Genomic DNA, 18,839 nt, shown 5'->3' with positions numbered 1-18,839 from the left:
GTCTACCATACAATATACTGCTGTTTCACGCATACTCCTTTCTATTCTTCTCCTCTCTGCTCAGAAAATACTCATTTGAAAGACAGAATTGATGGCACAGATATCAACTATGTCAGTACTGCATATGTAAAATTATTAAGGGAATACCAGATACATGCACAAATATTCCCATATAGGTAGTTTACAGCATTCGCACATTTTTAAACTGGTCAGATTACTCAAACTCCTGATGTTAAAGTTTAAACACAGAGGTAAACACATGCTCAGACACTATTTTAAAATAAAGAAAACAGTTACAAAATTAAGCTTTTTCAGATTCAGAAGTGTTCTATAGAACCCTTCTTGCCAACCAAATTATTTTTCTTGCCTTCCAAAGAATAATCAAAGAACCCTTTCTGCCAAAAAACTGTTGTTAGGATGATAAAGGTTCTAGGCAGAACCCTTTGCCTTACAATGAACCGTTGTCTTCCAAAAAGTTTCTTCAGATAAAAACAGTTATTGGTTGAACATTATCCCTCCAAGAACCCTTTTAGTAAAGAACGATTCTAAGAGAGTAGGGTGTTTATCACAGGTGATACAGTTGAAGTTGGACGTTTACATACACCTCAGCCAAATACATTTAAACTCAGTTTTCATTTCCTGACATTTAATCATAGTAAAATTTCCCTGTCTTGGGTCAGTTAGGATCACCACTTTATTTTAAGAATGTGAAATGTCAGAATAATAGTAGAGATAATGATTTATTTAATCTTTTATTTCTTTCATCACATTCCCAGTGGGTCAGAAGTTTACATACACTCAATTAGTATTTGATAGCATTGCCTTTACATTTTTTAACTTGGGTCAAACGTGTCGGGTAGCCTTCCACAAGCTTCCCACAATAAGTTGTGTGAATTTTGGCCCATTCCTCCTAACAGAGCTGGTGCAACTGAGTCAGGTTTGTGTAACTTAAGCCATTTTGCCACAACTTTGGGAGTATGCTTGGCGTCATTGTCCATTTGGAAGACCCAAGCTTTAACTTCCTGACTGCTGTCTTGAGATGTTGCTTCAATATATCCAAATAATTTTCATTCCTTATGAAGCCATCTATTTTGGAAAGTGCACCAGTCCCCCCTGCAACAAAGCACCCCCACAACATGACGATGCCACCCCCGTGCTTCACGGTTGGGATGGTGTTCTTCGGCTTGCAAGCGTCCCCCTTTTTCCTCCAAACATAACGATGGTGATTATGGCCAAACAGTTCTATTTTTGTTTCATCAGACCAGAGGACAACAAAAAAAAGTATGATCTTTGTCCCCATGTGCAGTTGCAAACCGTAGTCTGTCTTTTTTATGGCGGTTTTGGAGCAGTGGCTTCTTCCTTGCTGAGCAGCCTTTCGGGTTATGTCAATATAGGACTCATTTTACTGTGGATATAGATACTTTTGTACCGGTCTCCTCCAGCATCTTCACATGGTCCTTTGCTGTTGTTCTGGGATTGATTTGCACTTTTCGCACCAAAGTACGTTCATCTCTAGGAGACAGAACGTGTCTCCTTCCTGAGCGGTATGACGGCTGCGTGTTCCCATTGTCTCTATACTTGCTTACTATTGTTTGTACAGATGAACGCAGTACCTTCAAACGTTTGGAAATTGTTCCCCTAGGATGAACCAGACTTGTGGTCTACATTTTTCTGAGGTCTTGCCTGATTTCCCCATGTCAAGCAAAGAGGCATTGATTTTGAAGGTAGGCCTTGAAATACATCCACAGGTACACCTCCAATTGACTCAAATGATGTCAATTAGCCTATCAGAATCTTCTAAAGCCATGACATAATTTTCTGGAATTTTCCAAGCTGTTTAAAGGCAGTCAACTTAGTGTATGTAAAATTCTGACAGAGTGAATTATAAGTGAAATAATATCTGTAAACAATTGTTAGAAAAATTACTTGTGTCATGCAAAGTAGATGTGCTAACCAACACGCCAAAACTATAGTTTGTTAACGAGAAATTTGTGGAGTGGTTGAAAAATGAGTTTTAATGACTCCAACCTAAGTGTATGTAAACTTCTGACTTTAACTGTAATAGGTGATTGTTTCTTTGACTGTAGATAAAACTTGGCTTCACTATTGGACATAGACTTGTACCAGAAAGATGATAGTGAAGTCATGGCACTTTAGTGTTACATATTATAAACAATAGGCTAATGCTTTTGGATGCAAAATCATTTCTTAACGGATACAATAAAACCATCAAAATTATGGATTTAGGGCTCTATTCAATCTATATCGCAGAAGTTAAGTGTTACAGCATGATTGAAATTTAAAGGCATGTTCCTGCATTAGTGGAGACTGCATTCACACTAAACGCCGCATATCAGCTCAATCTGAAATTACCTTTACATTACTATTGCGCAATCTGTAACTCTTGGCGATACAGATTGAATAGAGCCATTACATTTTGAACGTTACACATCAAATTGAGTCAAACATCTCTAAAATAAGAGTTCAATTTAACAGAGGATGCTTGAAAAATATGTTATCTAATGTTTATTTTCTGCAGGCCATGTCTTCAAGTATAAATTGGAGTTGTCTCTGTCATCAAATTGGGTAACTTCTCATCTCCATAACTTCAGAAACAGTCCGTAACTTTGTGCAATACAATAATAGTCTGAATGGCTGTGAATCTATCATCACAATTTACATAACATGAGCACATCTGAACTAGCCTTTCAATAGGCAGTGGTATGTAGCCGAATCCAATCAAGATTCAACATGTTTGTCTTTCTTCCTTGACAGATGTGAAAGGGCAATGTAAGAAAAAGTCAATGAAAACACCCACAGAAACGTCACTCTACAAAGGAAAACTAATTTTATTGTATAAATGACAAAATTATGGATTGCTCATTCACAATTTAATATCAGTGAGAGTGCAAAAACAGTTCCCTTCAAGTAATCAGTCAAGTCAACCTGAGCGAGTCCAAAACAGTTTATACAGGTAGTCACTCGCACGGCTAACACAGAGCAAACCAGAGTTACATTAAGAGAACAGTTTTATAGATACACAGTACAAGAATCAAATGCCTCACAAACAAGTTTAGTTAAGCACTGGTGAAAAACATACAAATGATTAACCCCAAATGAGCTCTGTCTCCAACACTGAGGGTACCAGTGAGTGAAATGCAGAGTTAAAAAAGCTGATGCTGCATCTTTCATTTACAACCCCATTGAGATCATTATACCATTGAATCCATTACCAAATCCTTCCAATAAAGTAATTAGCTTTTGTTTGTTTTTCTGTGAAGAAATCACACTGTGACAACTCTATACAAGAGATAATGTACATGAGAGAAAAAATGCACAATTACATGTTTAGTCAAGATCTGTTACATCTGTTGTTGTGATAAGACCCTGGCAAGATAGTCAAGATAGTAAGACAATTCTTATGGGAGAGAGGTCTGTATGAAGAAACAAGGTAATCCCAACATTTTAGTTATAAAATAATGAATCACACACAACTGTCTCTCTGCACACATCTCTTACACTTATTATGAGCTATGCAACACATAAAAGACGACCATCATTAGAAAATACAAGAAAGCGCTACCAAATGAAGTAACAATGGAAAAAAAACATACATCACACACTTGCATAAGTTCAGTTAATGTTTAAATGTCCCTGGTGCAAGAGGAAATTAGAAAAACAATACAACACAAAAACAAAAAGTGATAATTCAGCCAACAGAAACAAACCACATTACGCTGTTACATTCAATATCTCTTTGTTTCGCCTACGGTCTTCTCAGGATAGTCTGTTGTAGAGCTAATCCCAAATGGCACCCTATTCCCTATATAGTGCACTACTTTTGACAGGAGCCTTATGGATAGTAGTGCACTACAGTAGTACACTATATAGGGAATAAGGTGCCATTTGAGATTCATAAAAACAAAAACAAAACCCAAGGCTCCTCTACCACCCCACCTTGTGCCTGGCCTTGGCCCAACTCCAGCCCTAGAATGGGTCTCTCCTCTCCATCAGTCCAGGTCCAGGATCTGTTCAGCTAGGACGTCCATGGCAGCTGAGGCCTTAGATGTGCCTGGCCCAGAGTCAACAAACATCTGGGGGATCTCACTGCCAAAGTAGATCTTACTGTTAGCTGCTATGGCCTGGAACTTCATCAGCTGCAGGTACTCTGGCGTCAGCTTCAACTGGGAGGCAGAGAGAGATAGGAAAAGGAAAGATGAGGAGAAAGAGAGAGGAGAGGGGGAGAGATAGGAAGAGGGGGTGGAGTGAGAGAAAGAGGGGCGAGACAGGGCATTGATGGATTCCTGGCTGAAGTGTGATGTTAGATTGTAGCCTGAGGGGCAGTGTGTTCTCTCTGACTGTTCCAGCTGCTCCCAATTCACTCCCTTCTATCTTCCCTTGGCTCTAACCCTCGGATATTTGTAGATCTGCATGGAGGAAGCAATATAGTGGGATTATGTAGACCCTTCAGATCTGCAAACATGGAAGGGTTAGGGCCAAGGGGAACCGTCCGTCTCCTCTCAATATGCTCCTCTCACCTTATTGGCCTCAGCGGCTCTTTGTGCTGTGTAGAACTCTGCATCGGCCCTGGCTCTCATCTTGGCCAGGAAAGCTCTGTCTGCAACCCAGGGGTTGGAGGTCAGAGACAAAGAGGAGTGGGTCAGAGAGGAGGCATCAGCATTAGCAGGGCTATAAAGTGTAGAAAACAAATGTAGAAAAGAAGAATCCCTTGGGCTTTGGGAAATGCCAACACAAGTTAAAATGGAAACTGTCTGAGGAGACAGGAGGGAGCAGGAATATGTCTCAATCAGGGGTTCTTAAACTTTTTCAGCTCGAGACCCAATGAGCAATTGACCGTCCTCCCATGACCCAAATTGTCCTCATTCCAAGATGGTGTAGCAGTCAGACGTCTTTGTCCTTTGTCTTGTCGTGTCCCATGTATATTTTCTTCTTCGCATATCTTTTTTATATTTTTCTAAACCTCAACTTCAAAATACTCTCTTGCAACCCACCTCAGCCAATGTGGTGTGGATCTGTTTTTTCTAAAGTGTTTTTATTTACCTCGGAACCGGAATCCCCCAACATAAACTAGCCAGCTCACTAGTTACTAGCTGCTAGCGGTCATCAGCTAACCTTTAGCTCGGAAAACTCTCGCCAGTTTGTACAACGCGACTCAAACCGGACCAATTTTCTCTCCATATCCCCGGATTCCTACCGCAAGCTCTGAACCTTTTCACCTAGATCATAGCAGCTAGTTAGCTGCAATCCGAGTGACAATTCCTGGCTAACGTCTGTCCCGAACCAAGCACCAATTAGCCTGGAGCTAGCCCATGCTAGGCCCATTCTCCCGGCTAGCTGAAGAGGCCCATCAGCCACTCCTGGGCTACAATACCCGAACCCCTTCCACTGCCGGTACGGGGCACGGAACCCCGCCGATCCTTCACGACTGGACTACCGATGTAACCTGCTCGAGGAAGTACTCAACTGCCCCTACGTCACGACATCCCCTGAATGCCTATCTGCTAGCCGCGGCCCGCTAGCTGTCTAGAGCATATTGGACTGTTAGCTGAATAGATCCATAGGCCAATTTCTTGGACCACTATACTTATTTTGCCAATTGGACTTGGACCCCTCTACTACTCGGAACCCTATCACAACTGGTCTATCAACGTCACCGCACGACGAGGCTAAAACAGACTTTCCTCCGTCGCGACGTCCCTCTAAGGTCCTTCTGCTAGCCCCGGCCTGCTAGCTGTCTGAATCGCCGTGTCTCCAGTCAGCCCAACCACTCACTGGACCCCTATGCTCACTCGGCTACGCATGCCTCTCCCTAATATTAACATGCCTTGTCCATTACTGTCCTGGTTAGTGATTACTGTCTTATTTCACTGTCGAGCCTCTAGCCCTGCTCAATATGCCTTAACCAACCATGTAGTTCCATCTCCCACATATGCGGTGACATCACCTGGTTTAAATGTCTCTAGAGACAATATCTCTCTCATCATTACTCAATGCCTAGGTTTACCTCCAATGTACTCACATCCTACCATATCTTTATCTGTACATTATGCCTTGAATCTATACTATTGCGCCCAGAAACCTGTTCCTTTTACTCTCTGTTCTGAACGTACTAGATGGCCAGTTCTGATAGCCCTTAGCCGTACCCTTATCCTACTCCTCCTCTGTTCCTCTGGTGATGTAGAGGTTAATCCAGGCCCTGCAGTGACTAGCTCCACTCCTACTCCCCAGGTGCTCTCATTTGTTGACTTCTGTAACCGTAAAAGCCGTGGTTTCATGCATGTTAACATTAGAAGCCTCCTCTCTAAGTTTGCTTTATTCACAGCTTTAGCACATTCTGCCAACCCGGATGTACTAGCCGTGTCTGAATCCTGGTTTAGGAAGACCACCAAAACCCCTGAAATTTCCATCCCTAACTGTAATATTTCCCGACAAGATAGAACTGCCAAAGGGGGCGGTGTTGCAATCTACTGCAGAGAGAGTAAGACAACTCCACAGGCTATCGAGATTTGTGCCCAAACAATTTGAGCTTCTACTTTTAAAAATCCACCTTTCCAGAAACAAATCTCTCACCATTGCCGCTTGCTATAGACCACCCTCTGCCCCCAACTGTGCCCTGGACACCATATGTGAATGGATTGCCCCCCATCTATCTTCAGAGCTCGTGCTGCTAAGTGACCTAAACTTTCATGAAATCACAAGTGCAATAAATCTAAATAAAGCTTAACTTGTTGTTAATCCAGCCAAGATGTCAGATTTCAAAAAGGCTTTACAGCGAAAGCAAACCGTGCGATTATCTGAGGACAGCGTCCAGCACACAAATGCATAACAAATAATTTTCAACCAGGGAGTTGAGACACGAAAGTCAGAAATAGCGATATAATATATGCCTTACCTTTGAAGATCTTGTTCTGTTGGCACTCCAAAAGGTCTCAGTTACATTAAAAATGGTCCTTTTGTTCGATAAATTTCTTCTTTATATCCATAAAAACTCAGTTTAGATGGAGCTCTTCTGTCAATAATCACCTCGGTTTCCATCGGTCAAAATGCATACAAAATGAATCCCAAACGTTACCAATAAACTTATCCAAACAAGTCAATCAATGTTAATAATCCATCCTTAGGTACCCTAATATGCAAATAAACAATCAAATTTAAGACTGAGAATCGTTATTTTCTTTACCGGAGATAAACAAAAAGAACGCGCTCTCTCAGCCATACGCATGGTAGCACTACAGCCAAAATGGGAGCCCTTAGAATAACTACTTCTCCCTCATTTTTCTTCTTCCAAAAACCAACCTGACACTCTAGACTGTTGACATCTAGTGGAAGCCCTAGGAACTGCAATCGGGCACGAAATCAGTGGTAGGGGGTGGTTTGTCCTCGGGGTTTCACCTGCCATTTCAGTTCTGTTATACTCACAGAGACTTTGGAGTGTTTTCTATCCAAATCTACCAATTACAGTGGGGCAAAAAAAGTATTTGGTCAGCCACCAATTGTGCAAGTTCTCTCACTTATTGTGGTGGAAAATAAGTATTTGGTCAATAACAAAAGTTTAATCTCAATACTTTGTTATATACCCTTTGTTGCCAATGACAGAGGTCAAACATTTTCTGTAAGTCTTCACAAGGTTTTCACACACTGTTGCTGGTATTTTGGCCCATTCCTCCATGCAGATCTCCTCTAGAGCAGTGATGTTTTGGGGCTGTTGCTGGGCAACATGGACTTTCAACTCCCTCCAAAGATTTTCTATGGGGTTGAGATCTGGAGACTGGCTAGGCCACTCCAGGACCTTGAAATGCTTCTTACGAAGCCACTCCTTCGTTGCCTGGGCGGTGTGTTTGGGATCATTGTCATGCTGAAAGACCCAGCCACGTTTCATCTTCAATGCCCTTGCTGATGGAAGGAGGTTTTCACTTAAAATCTCACGATACATGGCCCCATTCATTCTTTCCTTTACACGGATCAGTCGTCCTGGTCCCTTTGCAGAAAAACAGCCCCAAAGCATGATGTTGACCCCACGGGGTGAGATCTTGCGTGGAGCCCCAGATTGAGGGAGATTATCAGTGGTCTTGTATGTCTTCCATTTCCTAATAATTGCTCCCACAGTTGATTTCTTCAAACCAAGCTGCTTACCTATTGCAGATTCAGTCTTCCCACCTGGTGTAGGTCTACAATTTTGTTTCTGGTGTCCTTTGACAGCTCTTTGGTCTTGGCCATAGTGGAGTTTGGAGTGTGACTGTTTGAGGTTGTGGACAGGTGTCTTTTATACTGATAACAAGTTCAAACAGCTGCCATTAATACAGGTAACGAGTGGAGGACAGAGGAGCCTCTTAAAGAAGAAGTTACAGGTCTGTGAGAGCCAGAAATCTTGCTTGTTTGTAGGTGACCAAATACTTATTTTCCACCATAATTTGCAAATAAATTCATTAAAAATCCTACAATGTGATTTTCTGTATTTTCTTTTCTCCTTTTGTCTGTCATAGTTGAAGTGTACCTATGATGAAAATTACAGGCCTCTCATCTTTTCAAGTGGGAGAACTTGCACAATTGGTGGCTGACTAAATACTTTTTTTGCCCCACTGTTTGTGCATATCCTAGCTTCTGGGCCTGAGTAGCAGGCAGTTTACTTTGGGCATGCTTTTCATCCGGACGTCAAAATAACACCCCCAACCCAAAGAAGTTAACACTCCAGCCATCCTACAATCTAAGCTTGATGCCCTCAATCTCACACAAATGATAAATGAACCCACCAGGTACAACCCCAAATCCTGAAACACGGGCACCCTCACTTGCCCTCCAAAGACACCTCTCCTGTTTTCAACCAAGATCTCAGCGATCACTGCCTCATTTCCTGCATCCGTAATGGGTCTGCAGTCAAACGAACACCCCTCATCACTGTCAAACGCTCCCTAAAACACTTCAGCGAGCAGGCCTTTCTAATCGACCTGGCCCGGGTATCCTGGAAGGATATTGACCTCACCCTGTCAGTATAGGATGCCTGGTTATTCTTTAAAAGTGCCTTCCTCACCATCTTAAATAAGCATGCCCCATTCAAAAAATTGTGAACCAGGAACAGATATAGCCTTTGGTTCTCTCCAGACCTGACTGCCCTTGACCAGCACAAAAACATCCTGTGGCGTTCTGCATTAGCATCGAATTGCCCCCAATATACACAGGCAGTTAGGAAAGCTAAGGCTATCTTTTTTACGCTGAAATTTGCATCCTGTAGCACAAACTCAAAAAAAGTTCTGTGACATTGTTAAGTCCATGGAGAATAAAAGCACCTAGGAGGCTAGAGGCTAGGAAACACTGTCACCACCGATAAATTCACTATAATTGAGAACAAGCATTTTTCTACGGCTGGCCATGCTTTCCACCTGGCTACACCTACCCAATCAACAGCCTGCACCCTCCACAGCAACTCGCCCAAGCCTCCCCCATTTCTCCTTCACCCAAATCCAGATAGCTGATGTTCTGAAAGAGCTGCAAAATCTGGACCCCTACAAATCAGCCGGGCTAGGCAATCTGCACCCTCTCTTTCTAAAATGATCTGTCGAAATTGTTGCAACCCCTATTACTAGCCTGTTCAACCTCTCTTTCGTATCGTCTGAGATTCCCAAAGATTGGAAAGCTGCCGCGGTCATCCCCTTCTTCGAAGGGGGAGACACTCTAGACCCAAACTGCTACAGACCTATATCTATCCTACCCTGCCTTTCTAAGGTCTTCGAAAGCCAAGTTAACAAACAGATTACCGACCATTTCGAATCCCACCGTACCTTCTCCGCTATGCAATCTGGTATCAGAGCTGGTCATGGGTGCACCTTAGCCACGCTCAAGGTCCTAAATGATATCATAACCGCCATCGATAAGAGACATTACTGTGCAGCCGTAATCATCGACCTGGCCAAGGCTTTCGACTCCGTCAATCATCACATTCTTATCGGCAGAATCAACAGCCTTGGTTTCTCAAATGACTGCCTCGCCTGGTTCACCAACTACTTCTCTGATAGAGTTTAGTGTGTCAAATCGGAAGGCCTGTTGTCCGGACCACTGGCAGTCTCTATGGGGGTTCCACAGGGTTAAACTCTCTTCTTTGTATACATCAATGATGTCGCTCTTGCTGCTGGTGATTCTCTGATCCACCTCTACGCAGACGACACTATTCTGTATACCTCTGGCCCTTCTTTGGACACTGTGTTAACTAACCTCCAGACGAGCTTCAACTCTCCTTCCGTGGCCTCCAACTGCTCTTAAATGAAAGTAAAACTAAATGCATGCTCTTCAACCGATCGCTGCCCGCACGTCCAGCATCACTACTCTGGATGGTTCTGACTTAGAATATGTGGACAACTACAAATACCGAGGTGTCTGGTTAAACTGTAAACTCTCCTTCCAGACTCCTTCTGGCCCTCGCTTCATACTCGTCGCCAAACCTACTGGCTCTAGGTCATCTCAGGTCGTCTCTGCTAGGTAAAGCCCCGCCTTATCTCTGCTCACTGGTCACCATAGCAGCACCCACCCGTAGCAAGTATATCTCACTGGTCACCCCCATAGCCAGTTCTTCCTTTGGCCGCCTTTCCTTCCAGTTCTCTGCTGCCAATGACTGGAATGAACTGCAAAAATGACTGAAGCTGGAGACTCATATCTCCCTCACTAACTTTAAGCACCAGCTGTCAGGGAAGCTCACAGATCACTGCACCTGTAAATAGCCCATCCAACTACCTCATCCCCATACTGTATTTATTTATTTATCTTGCTACTTTGTACCCCAGTATCTCTACTTGCACATTCATCTTCTGCACATCTACTATTCCAGTATTTAATTGCTATATTGTAATTACTTCGTCACCATAGCCTATTTATTGCCTCACCCCCCTTATCCTACCTCATTTGCACACACTGTATATAGACTTTTCCTACTGTATTATTGACTGTTTGTTTATTCCATGTGTCGAACTGCTTTGCTTTATCTAGGACAGGTCTCAGTTGTAAATGAGAACTTGTTCAACTAGCGTACCTGTTTAAATAAAGGTGAAATAAAAATAAAAAATTAAGAAGAAAGTGTAATTATAGATGTATTCTCCTAACTCACGACCCACCTTTTACATGCCCAGGTCCCACTTTGGGTCCCGACCCATAGTAAAAGAAACCCTGTTTCAATGTATTTCACCTAGCTCTGAGCTTCCACAGTCAGTCAGTCAGTCCTCGGGGAACTGCTTTTTCTACCATCATGACTCAGAGCCAGAGCCAAGGACAAAAATGTAGAGCATCCTAAAACCCCCGTTGTATAAGCACACTATTTCTCTGGCCAGTGGCCTAATGATAAATATACAGGTACTATAATTTTGCCAGATATACACACCTTCAATTTCAGAGATCGTTTTCTCTGTTTCTTTCTCCATGACTTTCTGGCTAAACTTGATTTCCGCCACTTGAGCCACCTTCTCTGCCTCTGTAGAGCAGCACATGGAGACAGGAAATTAACCTTATATTCTGGGATTTTAGCGAGAAAACTGTCTGAATCCACCCATGACTCACCAATCACAGCCCTCTTTCGCTCTGTCTCCGCCTCCTTCTCCACTACCTTCTGAGTCTGAGCAGAAATCAGCAGCTTTGTCTTCTCGGCCTCCCTAAACCCACACACAAACAGAGATTACAGCACGTGCCAACAGCTGGTTAACATCTTTCTCTGGTCCCACAACATGCAGTGGTTCTATAATTTCCTAGAATATCCTATCCTAGGAAATATCCTAACCTTCTTTAGTGATAAGTATGGTGACTTTTGTGCAACAACATGTTAACTCAACACCATGAATAAACAGCATCAACATTCCATCACTAAAGTCTTCCAGATGTAAGTGGAGAGCAGACAGAGACATGAACCAGCAGAGACAGATCCACTTACTTTGGGTCTGCATCCCTATTCCCTATGTAGTGCACTGGTCAAAAGTAGTGCACTATTTAGGGAATACGGTGCAATTTGTGACAGCCTAGGTCCGGGGAGAACATATATGGGTGATTCTACAGAAGTGGTGTAAATTGCTGTCTCACTCCCCCCAAAAAACTATAAAATGCATGTGTTCTAATGCAAGGCAATAACAAACATATTGTTAAATTAATATAGTACAAAAGGTATTGTTCATACATCTATTTCAATTGAAAGGTGGCTGTCCCAAACCATGACTACTAAACTTTAGCAATAAATGATTTGTATAATGTTCTTAACACTATTATTTCAATAGAACATACTGAGTTCTGTTATTACACTGAAAGATACTAGGTAGAAGGTAGTTTAAAACATCTTTCTCTGAAAAATGCTGCCCCACTTTTGATATCACTACCAAAACACACGCTAAAAGATTGTAGAATGTGCCTTAAGCTACCACCCTACAAATACATTACCAAAAGTATGTGGACACCTGCTCCTCAAACATCTCATTCCAAAATCATGGGCATTAATATGGAGTTGGTCCCACTTTGCTGCTATAACAGTCTCCACTCTTCTGGGAAGGCTTTCTACTAGATGTTGGGACTTGCTTCCATTCAGCCACAAGAGCATTAGTGAAGTTGGGCACTAATGTTGGGCGATAAGGCCTGGCCCTCAGTCGGCGTTCCAATTCTTCCCAAAGGTGTTCGATGGGGTTGAGATCAGGGCTCTGTGCAGGCCAGTCAAGTTCTTCCACACCGATCTCGACAAACCACTTCTGTATGAATCTCGCTTTGTGCACGGGGGAATTGGCATACTGAAACAGGAAAAGGGCTTCCCCAAACTGTTGCCACAAAGTTGGAAGCACAGAATTGTGTAGAGGATCACCATGTGGGTAGTGGACAAGTGGTCACTCCAGGAAAAACTGGAGAGTATTGACATGCACAGCCAGCAAAGTTCCTCCAGCTCTTCAAGAGCCCAAACATTAACGTCTATTTGTCCAAAACATAGATGTCTGTAATGTGCTATACTGTACTGTTCACTACTGTACTGTACTCTACCGCACCCTATTCTAATGTACCCTACTGTACTTTACTTGAGTTTCTCACAATTGAAGAAAGGGACAACTTGAGACCACACAATTCTGTCTTTATTAACTTGTCATTGTCAACTCACTGGGTCTGGATCTTGGGACCCATGTCCTGGTATAAATATTGGTCTTGGCTCCTGGATATTATTTTAGTCTTGTTTACAAACCATAGGCAACCCAATTTGAAGACAATGCTCTCTGGTCATTGGCTGATCACTCCCAACCAATGTTACCTCAAAAAAAATTGCCACTGAGCAAATTTCAGGTCTGCTGAGTGCAAACTTGAACATTGTGAAAATTCTGTGCAACTTCCAACATTTACTGTGAACACTGAGGCTGTACCCACTTTAAGTTGGTTTTAACAGTGGCCAAGTAGGTAACTGTGGCTATTTGATCATAATATATGCCTACCAGAGTGGCCTACCATCAAAAACAATGGAGAAAAATGCATCCCATAACATTTTAACAGCTCAAAATTCATAAGGCACTCGCACATCTGAGCTACCTTTTTTGCAGGTGCATGGTAACAGTTGGATAAGGTGATAAAACAAGAAGGAACCTGCACACTGCTCTTGATAGTATCACTGATCTTTAATAAGCTTTACGTATCGGCCTCAAGGCCTTTCGTCATTCAGCCTGCAGTAGCAGCCAATGTGTGGTGTTAAATGCCTACATTCCATGAGACTTTTGGGGGAAAAAAACATGCAGGGCTTGACATGAACCTATTTATCTACTTGTCCTTCAGGGCTCATATTTCTTCTGAGTGGCAGTCCGAGGGGAGCTGCACACAGCTTAGAGGGAACATTGCCTCCACCCATAGGAATCCCCACCCGGTTGACTACTTTTAAATGGTGGAAGCGCTCAATGATAATGTCTATACCAAAATTTGTTATTTCCATCTAGAATCATTTATTTATCTCTATGATTGACACGACACCGAAACGCCTGTTATTTTGCCAAAATAAAGATTGGTAAAGTGAAAATTTAAACATCAACAAGTTTTAGATCCATACAATCAACATTGAACATTTTCCAGAGAAAAGTATATATTTCTCTAAATTCAATTTTAATTTTAAATTCAATTTAAATTTTTAATTCAATTTTTTTGAAAATCAGGTTAAAAAAAAGGTGTTTTAAAATTTGTATGCAAATACAATTTAAGGTTGGGAATTCAGGTAAATATTTAAATATGCAATACAAACAGTGTGTGAGTAGTATATACACAGGCCACAAACACACAAATAAAGGCACAGTACAACAGTGGTGTGCAGAACGGCATCTCGGAACACACAACTCGTCGATCCTTGTCACGGATCGGCTATTGCAGCAGACGCCCACACCGGGTTCCACTCTTATCGAGAAGAAGTCTCCAGTGGGCACGCAATCACCTACACTGGACAATTGAGGAGTGGAAAAACATTGCCATGTCCGATGAATTCCGTCTCATGTTGCATCATGCAGATGGCCGTCCATGGACCCATCCTGCATGGTGTCAACGGTACAGGCTGATGGCAGTGGTGTACCGCCGTCAAATCTGAAGCAACTGTGTGATGCCATCGCGTCAGCATGTACCAACACCCCTGTGGAACGTTTCAAACTTGTAGAATCCATGCCCCGAAAAATTCACGCTGTTCTGGAGGCAAAGGGGGGGTCCGATCCGGTACTAGATGGGTGTACATAATAAACTGGCCGCTGAGTGTATGTCTACCAGACATATGTTGGAAGACGTGTGCTGAAAGTTTGGGAGAAATATGATACAAATATGACTTTCTTTCCAACCCCCAATTTTTACCGCTTCTGTAGAACAACCCATATAAAGAACACACAGCAGGGGGTTGGGGGTTCAGGGAACATGGAAAGTTTCAGTGTTCTACAGCCAAATTTTCTACTCACATCATCTCATAATTCCTGCGAATGCTCTCAGGGATGTTGGGCTTCGTGACCCGGACCGCCTGTGGTAACGATTGCCAAACCACAAGCATGAAAAAGAGGGGAGACTTGAGATTATATCGAACATTCTTTTACTGTGGTAATAAGATGAATTATCATTACCAGATGATCATCTAGGCTAAGTTCCAATTGGCACTATATTGCCATTGTAGTGCACTACCTTTGAAGGGAATACATAGGGTGCCATTTCGGAGACAGCCTTGTAAAAACGAACACAATCCTCCTCCCCAAACTCCCTCTAAAGTGAACTGTACTGTAGTGTTATTATTTCCTGGTAGAACCTACAGTTGTTATTGTAGTTTCTTCTAGAGGATTTATGGGAAGAACCAGCTGAGTGTTTTTTTACCCAGTGGGACATTAACCCTTATTTTTACTTTTTAGCTTGAGCCTCAAATGAGCAACAAAAACAAACATCTCAGCTCTACAGGAAGAGAGAGAAAAGACTGAAAGCATCTTAGCTCTAACAAGAATAGAGAGAAAATACTAAAATCAAATGCTTTACAGGAATGAGCAGAGTTGGGGAAGGAAATGATTATTTCTCTCTGCGTCTGCCAGAATCTCGCTCTCCTTTTTGTCTGCCTGTATTTTCCCATGGTTCTCCAGGCCAGAAATTGCAACTATGGATGTGACAAATGTAACATTTTTCTTAACGTTTAAATTAGTCTTTGACAACAAAAAATCCCAAAATGAAAATGAGACAGTCAGGGAGAATTGAAAATTCCCAAAACAATGAATTTAGAAGAATATATTTTGTTATTGTGTTTGAGCAAATTAGCCATTGCAAAATGATAAGAATTGCAGGAAACTTTCTCTAAAACAGAGTCATGATGTGGCCCTTTCTAGGTATAGATCGTGGTTTACCCCTCTCTCACTTTCTCCTACACCCAGGTTCTGTTATCTCAGGTCGTAAATTCCTGGCGGAGACTCTCTCCTCCTGGCCACGCTGTATGGAGAGAGAGGGTTTCACAGTAGAACTTCTACTACATCACAGAATTTGAGAACTGAACAATATCCATATTTTGGATATCGTTTAAACGGTCGGTGGAGAAGCCAGCTACGACACTGTCCGTTTTATTTCATGTTTGTGACCTCATGAAAAACAAAATAGCCACATTACCCTAACGCTGTTTATACAGGTTCCTCAGTTAAGAAATTTGCATCGAATTCTTGTATAAAATGAATGAGTAAAGATGAAACTATTTGTGAAATGATGTGGAGGGAGAGAATTGTATTCCATTTAATGTTTAACTAAGTCATTGGCCCTCCCCGTGAGCACAGACATGATCTGGCATCATGGAACAGCCCTTTCCTATTGTTACGAATAAAACCCCCTCCATAGGAAATCATCTTCAGACCACGCATACCTCAGTGCAAGCTGAGGTGGCACAGGTTTGAGTACCAAGACTAAGCAAACCCACAGCGTAAGCTGTGATTGCGAATAGTTATTGAATTCCTAACCCTACCCCGTGGAGCATTGGCTACACGGCTGGAAATGGTTCATCTCTGAGACTATCGATCCCTACAGAATAAGAGCAAATCTTAGATACTAATTACTAGTCTGCAGCTAGAAATTATGTAAACCTGGGATGCGAATACCGACATCCGCCGAAACACCTATTCTATGAGAACATTTCGAAATGGTACTCTGAAGTATCCATTCTAACCACGAAAGACTTTGATCTTCAGGGAAAGAGAAAGAGAGACTCGAATGAACTTTACAGCAGACAGACCGGATTTCAACAGAGATCACGACACATAGGCGTAAATATATATTGATTGCAATTATTCCCGAATGAGTGAGTGTTCATGTGCAAAGGATTAGCATTTCAATTACTATAGTTATCAACTGTGTGTTGTGATCCTTTTGTCATTCCCGCTCTCAGTCCACACCCACTTCCCTTTATCCACCAAGCCGTCATATCGGCTTAGCCCACTAAGGAATCTTCCCTATCATTTGTTAGTAATATATCTGTTTGTTTATGCATTTCTGTGATTATTTAGTTAGTTAGTAAATAAATGATTATGCCAATTGGTGTATGAATGATTCATAGTAAAGGCTGGGTTTGTGCAGATAACCAACAATTTACGACGTTTGGAATGAGACTGACGTGAAGTAAAGAATAATGAATTAATAGAAGACTAATTGATCAGATATTAAAATATCTGAAGAGTTATATTCGGAAAATTATTACTTTGTTATGAAGATTTTCTTTGGTGCCCCAACTTCCTAGTTAATTACATTTACATGATTAGTTTAATCACAAATAATAATTACAGAGAATTGATTTGATAAAATAACAGTCTTCACTTTTAATGATGCCAAAGACACGACAACAACATTTTCTCTCAGCTGCATGGCAAAATGTGCAGGATTGCACAAAATTTGTTATAAAACTGCAAAAATGTTTCTCAGCTGCATGGAGAAATTTGAAGAATTGCACAAAAGTGGCTTGAAAATGTAAACCTTTCTCTACACCGCCAAAATGTGGGCCTGTAGACTTTCTGAAATTAAGCTGTGCCAGTGGGCTGACCCTGCCACGCCCCCCGGTACACCCACCACCTCAGCCCCTTTTTGATCCAGAAAAAAAAAACACTGCTTTACAGTCCATACAGGAGCTTGTTGCAGCCCACTCATCACCTGACATTCATCATCACAATATCAGATTTTTGGCATGGCTAAATTTCAGATAAAATGTTGTGTGGCCTCAGTCGAGCAGTGAATTCAACTACAAAGAACAGGGAGATTTTCCAATGCCTTGCAAAGAAGGGCATCTATTGGTAGATGGGTAAAAATAAAAACAGACATTGAATATCCCTTTAAGCATGGTGAAGTTATTAATTACACTTTGAATGGCGTATCAATACAGTCACTTCAAAGACACAGGCGTCCTTCCTAACTCAGTTGCCGGAGAGGAAGGAAACCGCTCAGGGATTTCACAATGAGGCCAATGGTTACTTTAAAACAGTTAGAGTTTAATGGCTGTGATAGGAGAAAGTGATAGGAGAAAACTGAGGATGGATCAACAACATTGTAGTTATTCCACAATACTAACCTTAATGACAGAGTGAAAAGATGGAAGCCTGTACAGATTAAAAATATTCCAAAACATGCATCCTGTTTGCAATAAGGCACTAAAGTAAACCTTCAAAAAATGTGGCAAAGAAATGAACATTATGTCTTGAACACAAAGCTGTATGTTTCGGGTAAATCCAACACAACACGTCACTGAGTACCACGCTTCGTATTTTCAACTATGGTGGTGGCTGCATCATGCTATGGTTTTGCTGGTCATCGGCAGGGACTAGGGTGTTTTTTTTAAGGTAAAAATAAATGGAATAGAGCTAAGCACCGGTAAAATCCTAGAGGAAAACGTGGATCAGTCTGCTTTCCAACTGCCACTGGGAGACAAATTCACCTTTCAGCTGGACAATAACCTAAATTACTAGGCCAAATATACACTGTAGTTGCTTACCAAGACCATGTTGAATGTTCTTGAGTGGCCTAGTTACTGTTTTGACTTCAAATCAGCTTGAGAATTTATGGCAAGACTTGAAAATGGCTGTCTAGCAATGATCAGCAACTAACTTAACAGAGCTTGAAGAATTTATATTTTACAAATGTTTGAATTTTTGATAGTGTATTTTGTGTAGATTGTTGAAAAAATTACAATGAAATATTTTAAATCACACCTTGTAACACAACCAAATGTGGAAAAAGTCAAGGTGGTGAATACTTTCTGAAGGCACTATAAATATATTTAAATAAACATGGATTAATTAACAATATTTGTACTGGTATGCAAGAATTCCCTAAGACTAGTTTCTCCCACGTCTCTCCCTCACGCCTCCCAT

The 18,839-nt window shown here is 41.7% G+C and overlaps 1 protein-coding gene across 2 annotated transcripts in view; it reads right to left on the bottom strand.

Moving 5' to 3' along the window:
• Positions 1-2,831: 2,831 nt before the first annotated feature.
• erlin2 (ER lipid raft associated 2) overlaps positions 2,832-18,839 on the bottom strand; it is a 30,785-nt gene continuing 14,777 nt past the window's right edge. For both annotated transcript variants that reach the window (XM_024438374.2, XM_024438373.2), the window contains exons 8-12: positions 14,931-14,989; positions 11,560-11,651; positions 11,384-11,473; positions 4,539-4,618; positions 2,832-4,184 (exon numbers count right to left, since the gene is read on the bottom strand). In XM_024438374.2, coding sequence (XP_024294142.1) covers positions 4,011-4,184; positions 4,539-4,618; positions 11,384-11,473; positions 11,560-11,651; positions 14,931-14,989 — 495 coding nt within the window. In that variant the 3' untranslated portion in view covers positions 2,832-4,010. The remainder of the gene's footprint in view (positions 4,185-4,538; positions 4,619-11,383; positions 11,474-11,559; positions 11,652-14,930; positions 14,990-18,839) is intronic.

The sequence above is a fragment of the Oncorhynchus tshawytscha genome, linkage group LG12 (genome assembly GCF_018296145.1).
Source record: "Oncorhynchus tshawytscha isolate Ot180627B linkage group LG12, Otsh_v2.0, whole genome shotgun sequence".
In the NCBI taxonomy this organism is placed as follows: Eukaryota; Metazoa; Chordata; class Actinopteri; order Salmoniformes; family Salmonidae; genus Oncorhynchus; species Oncorhynchus tshawytscha.
This window is presented reverse-complemented; position numbering and strand designations above follow the sequence as displayed.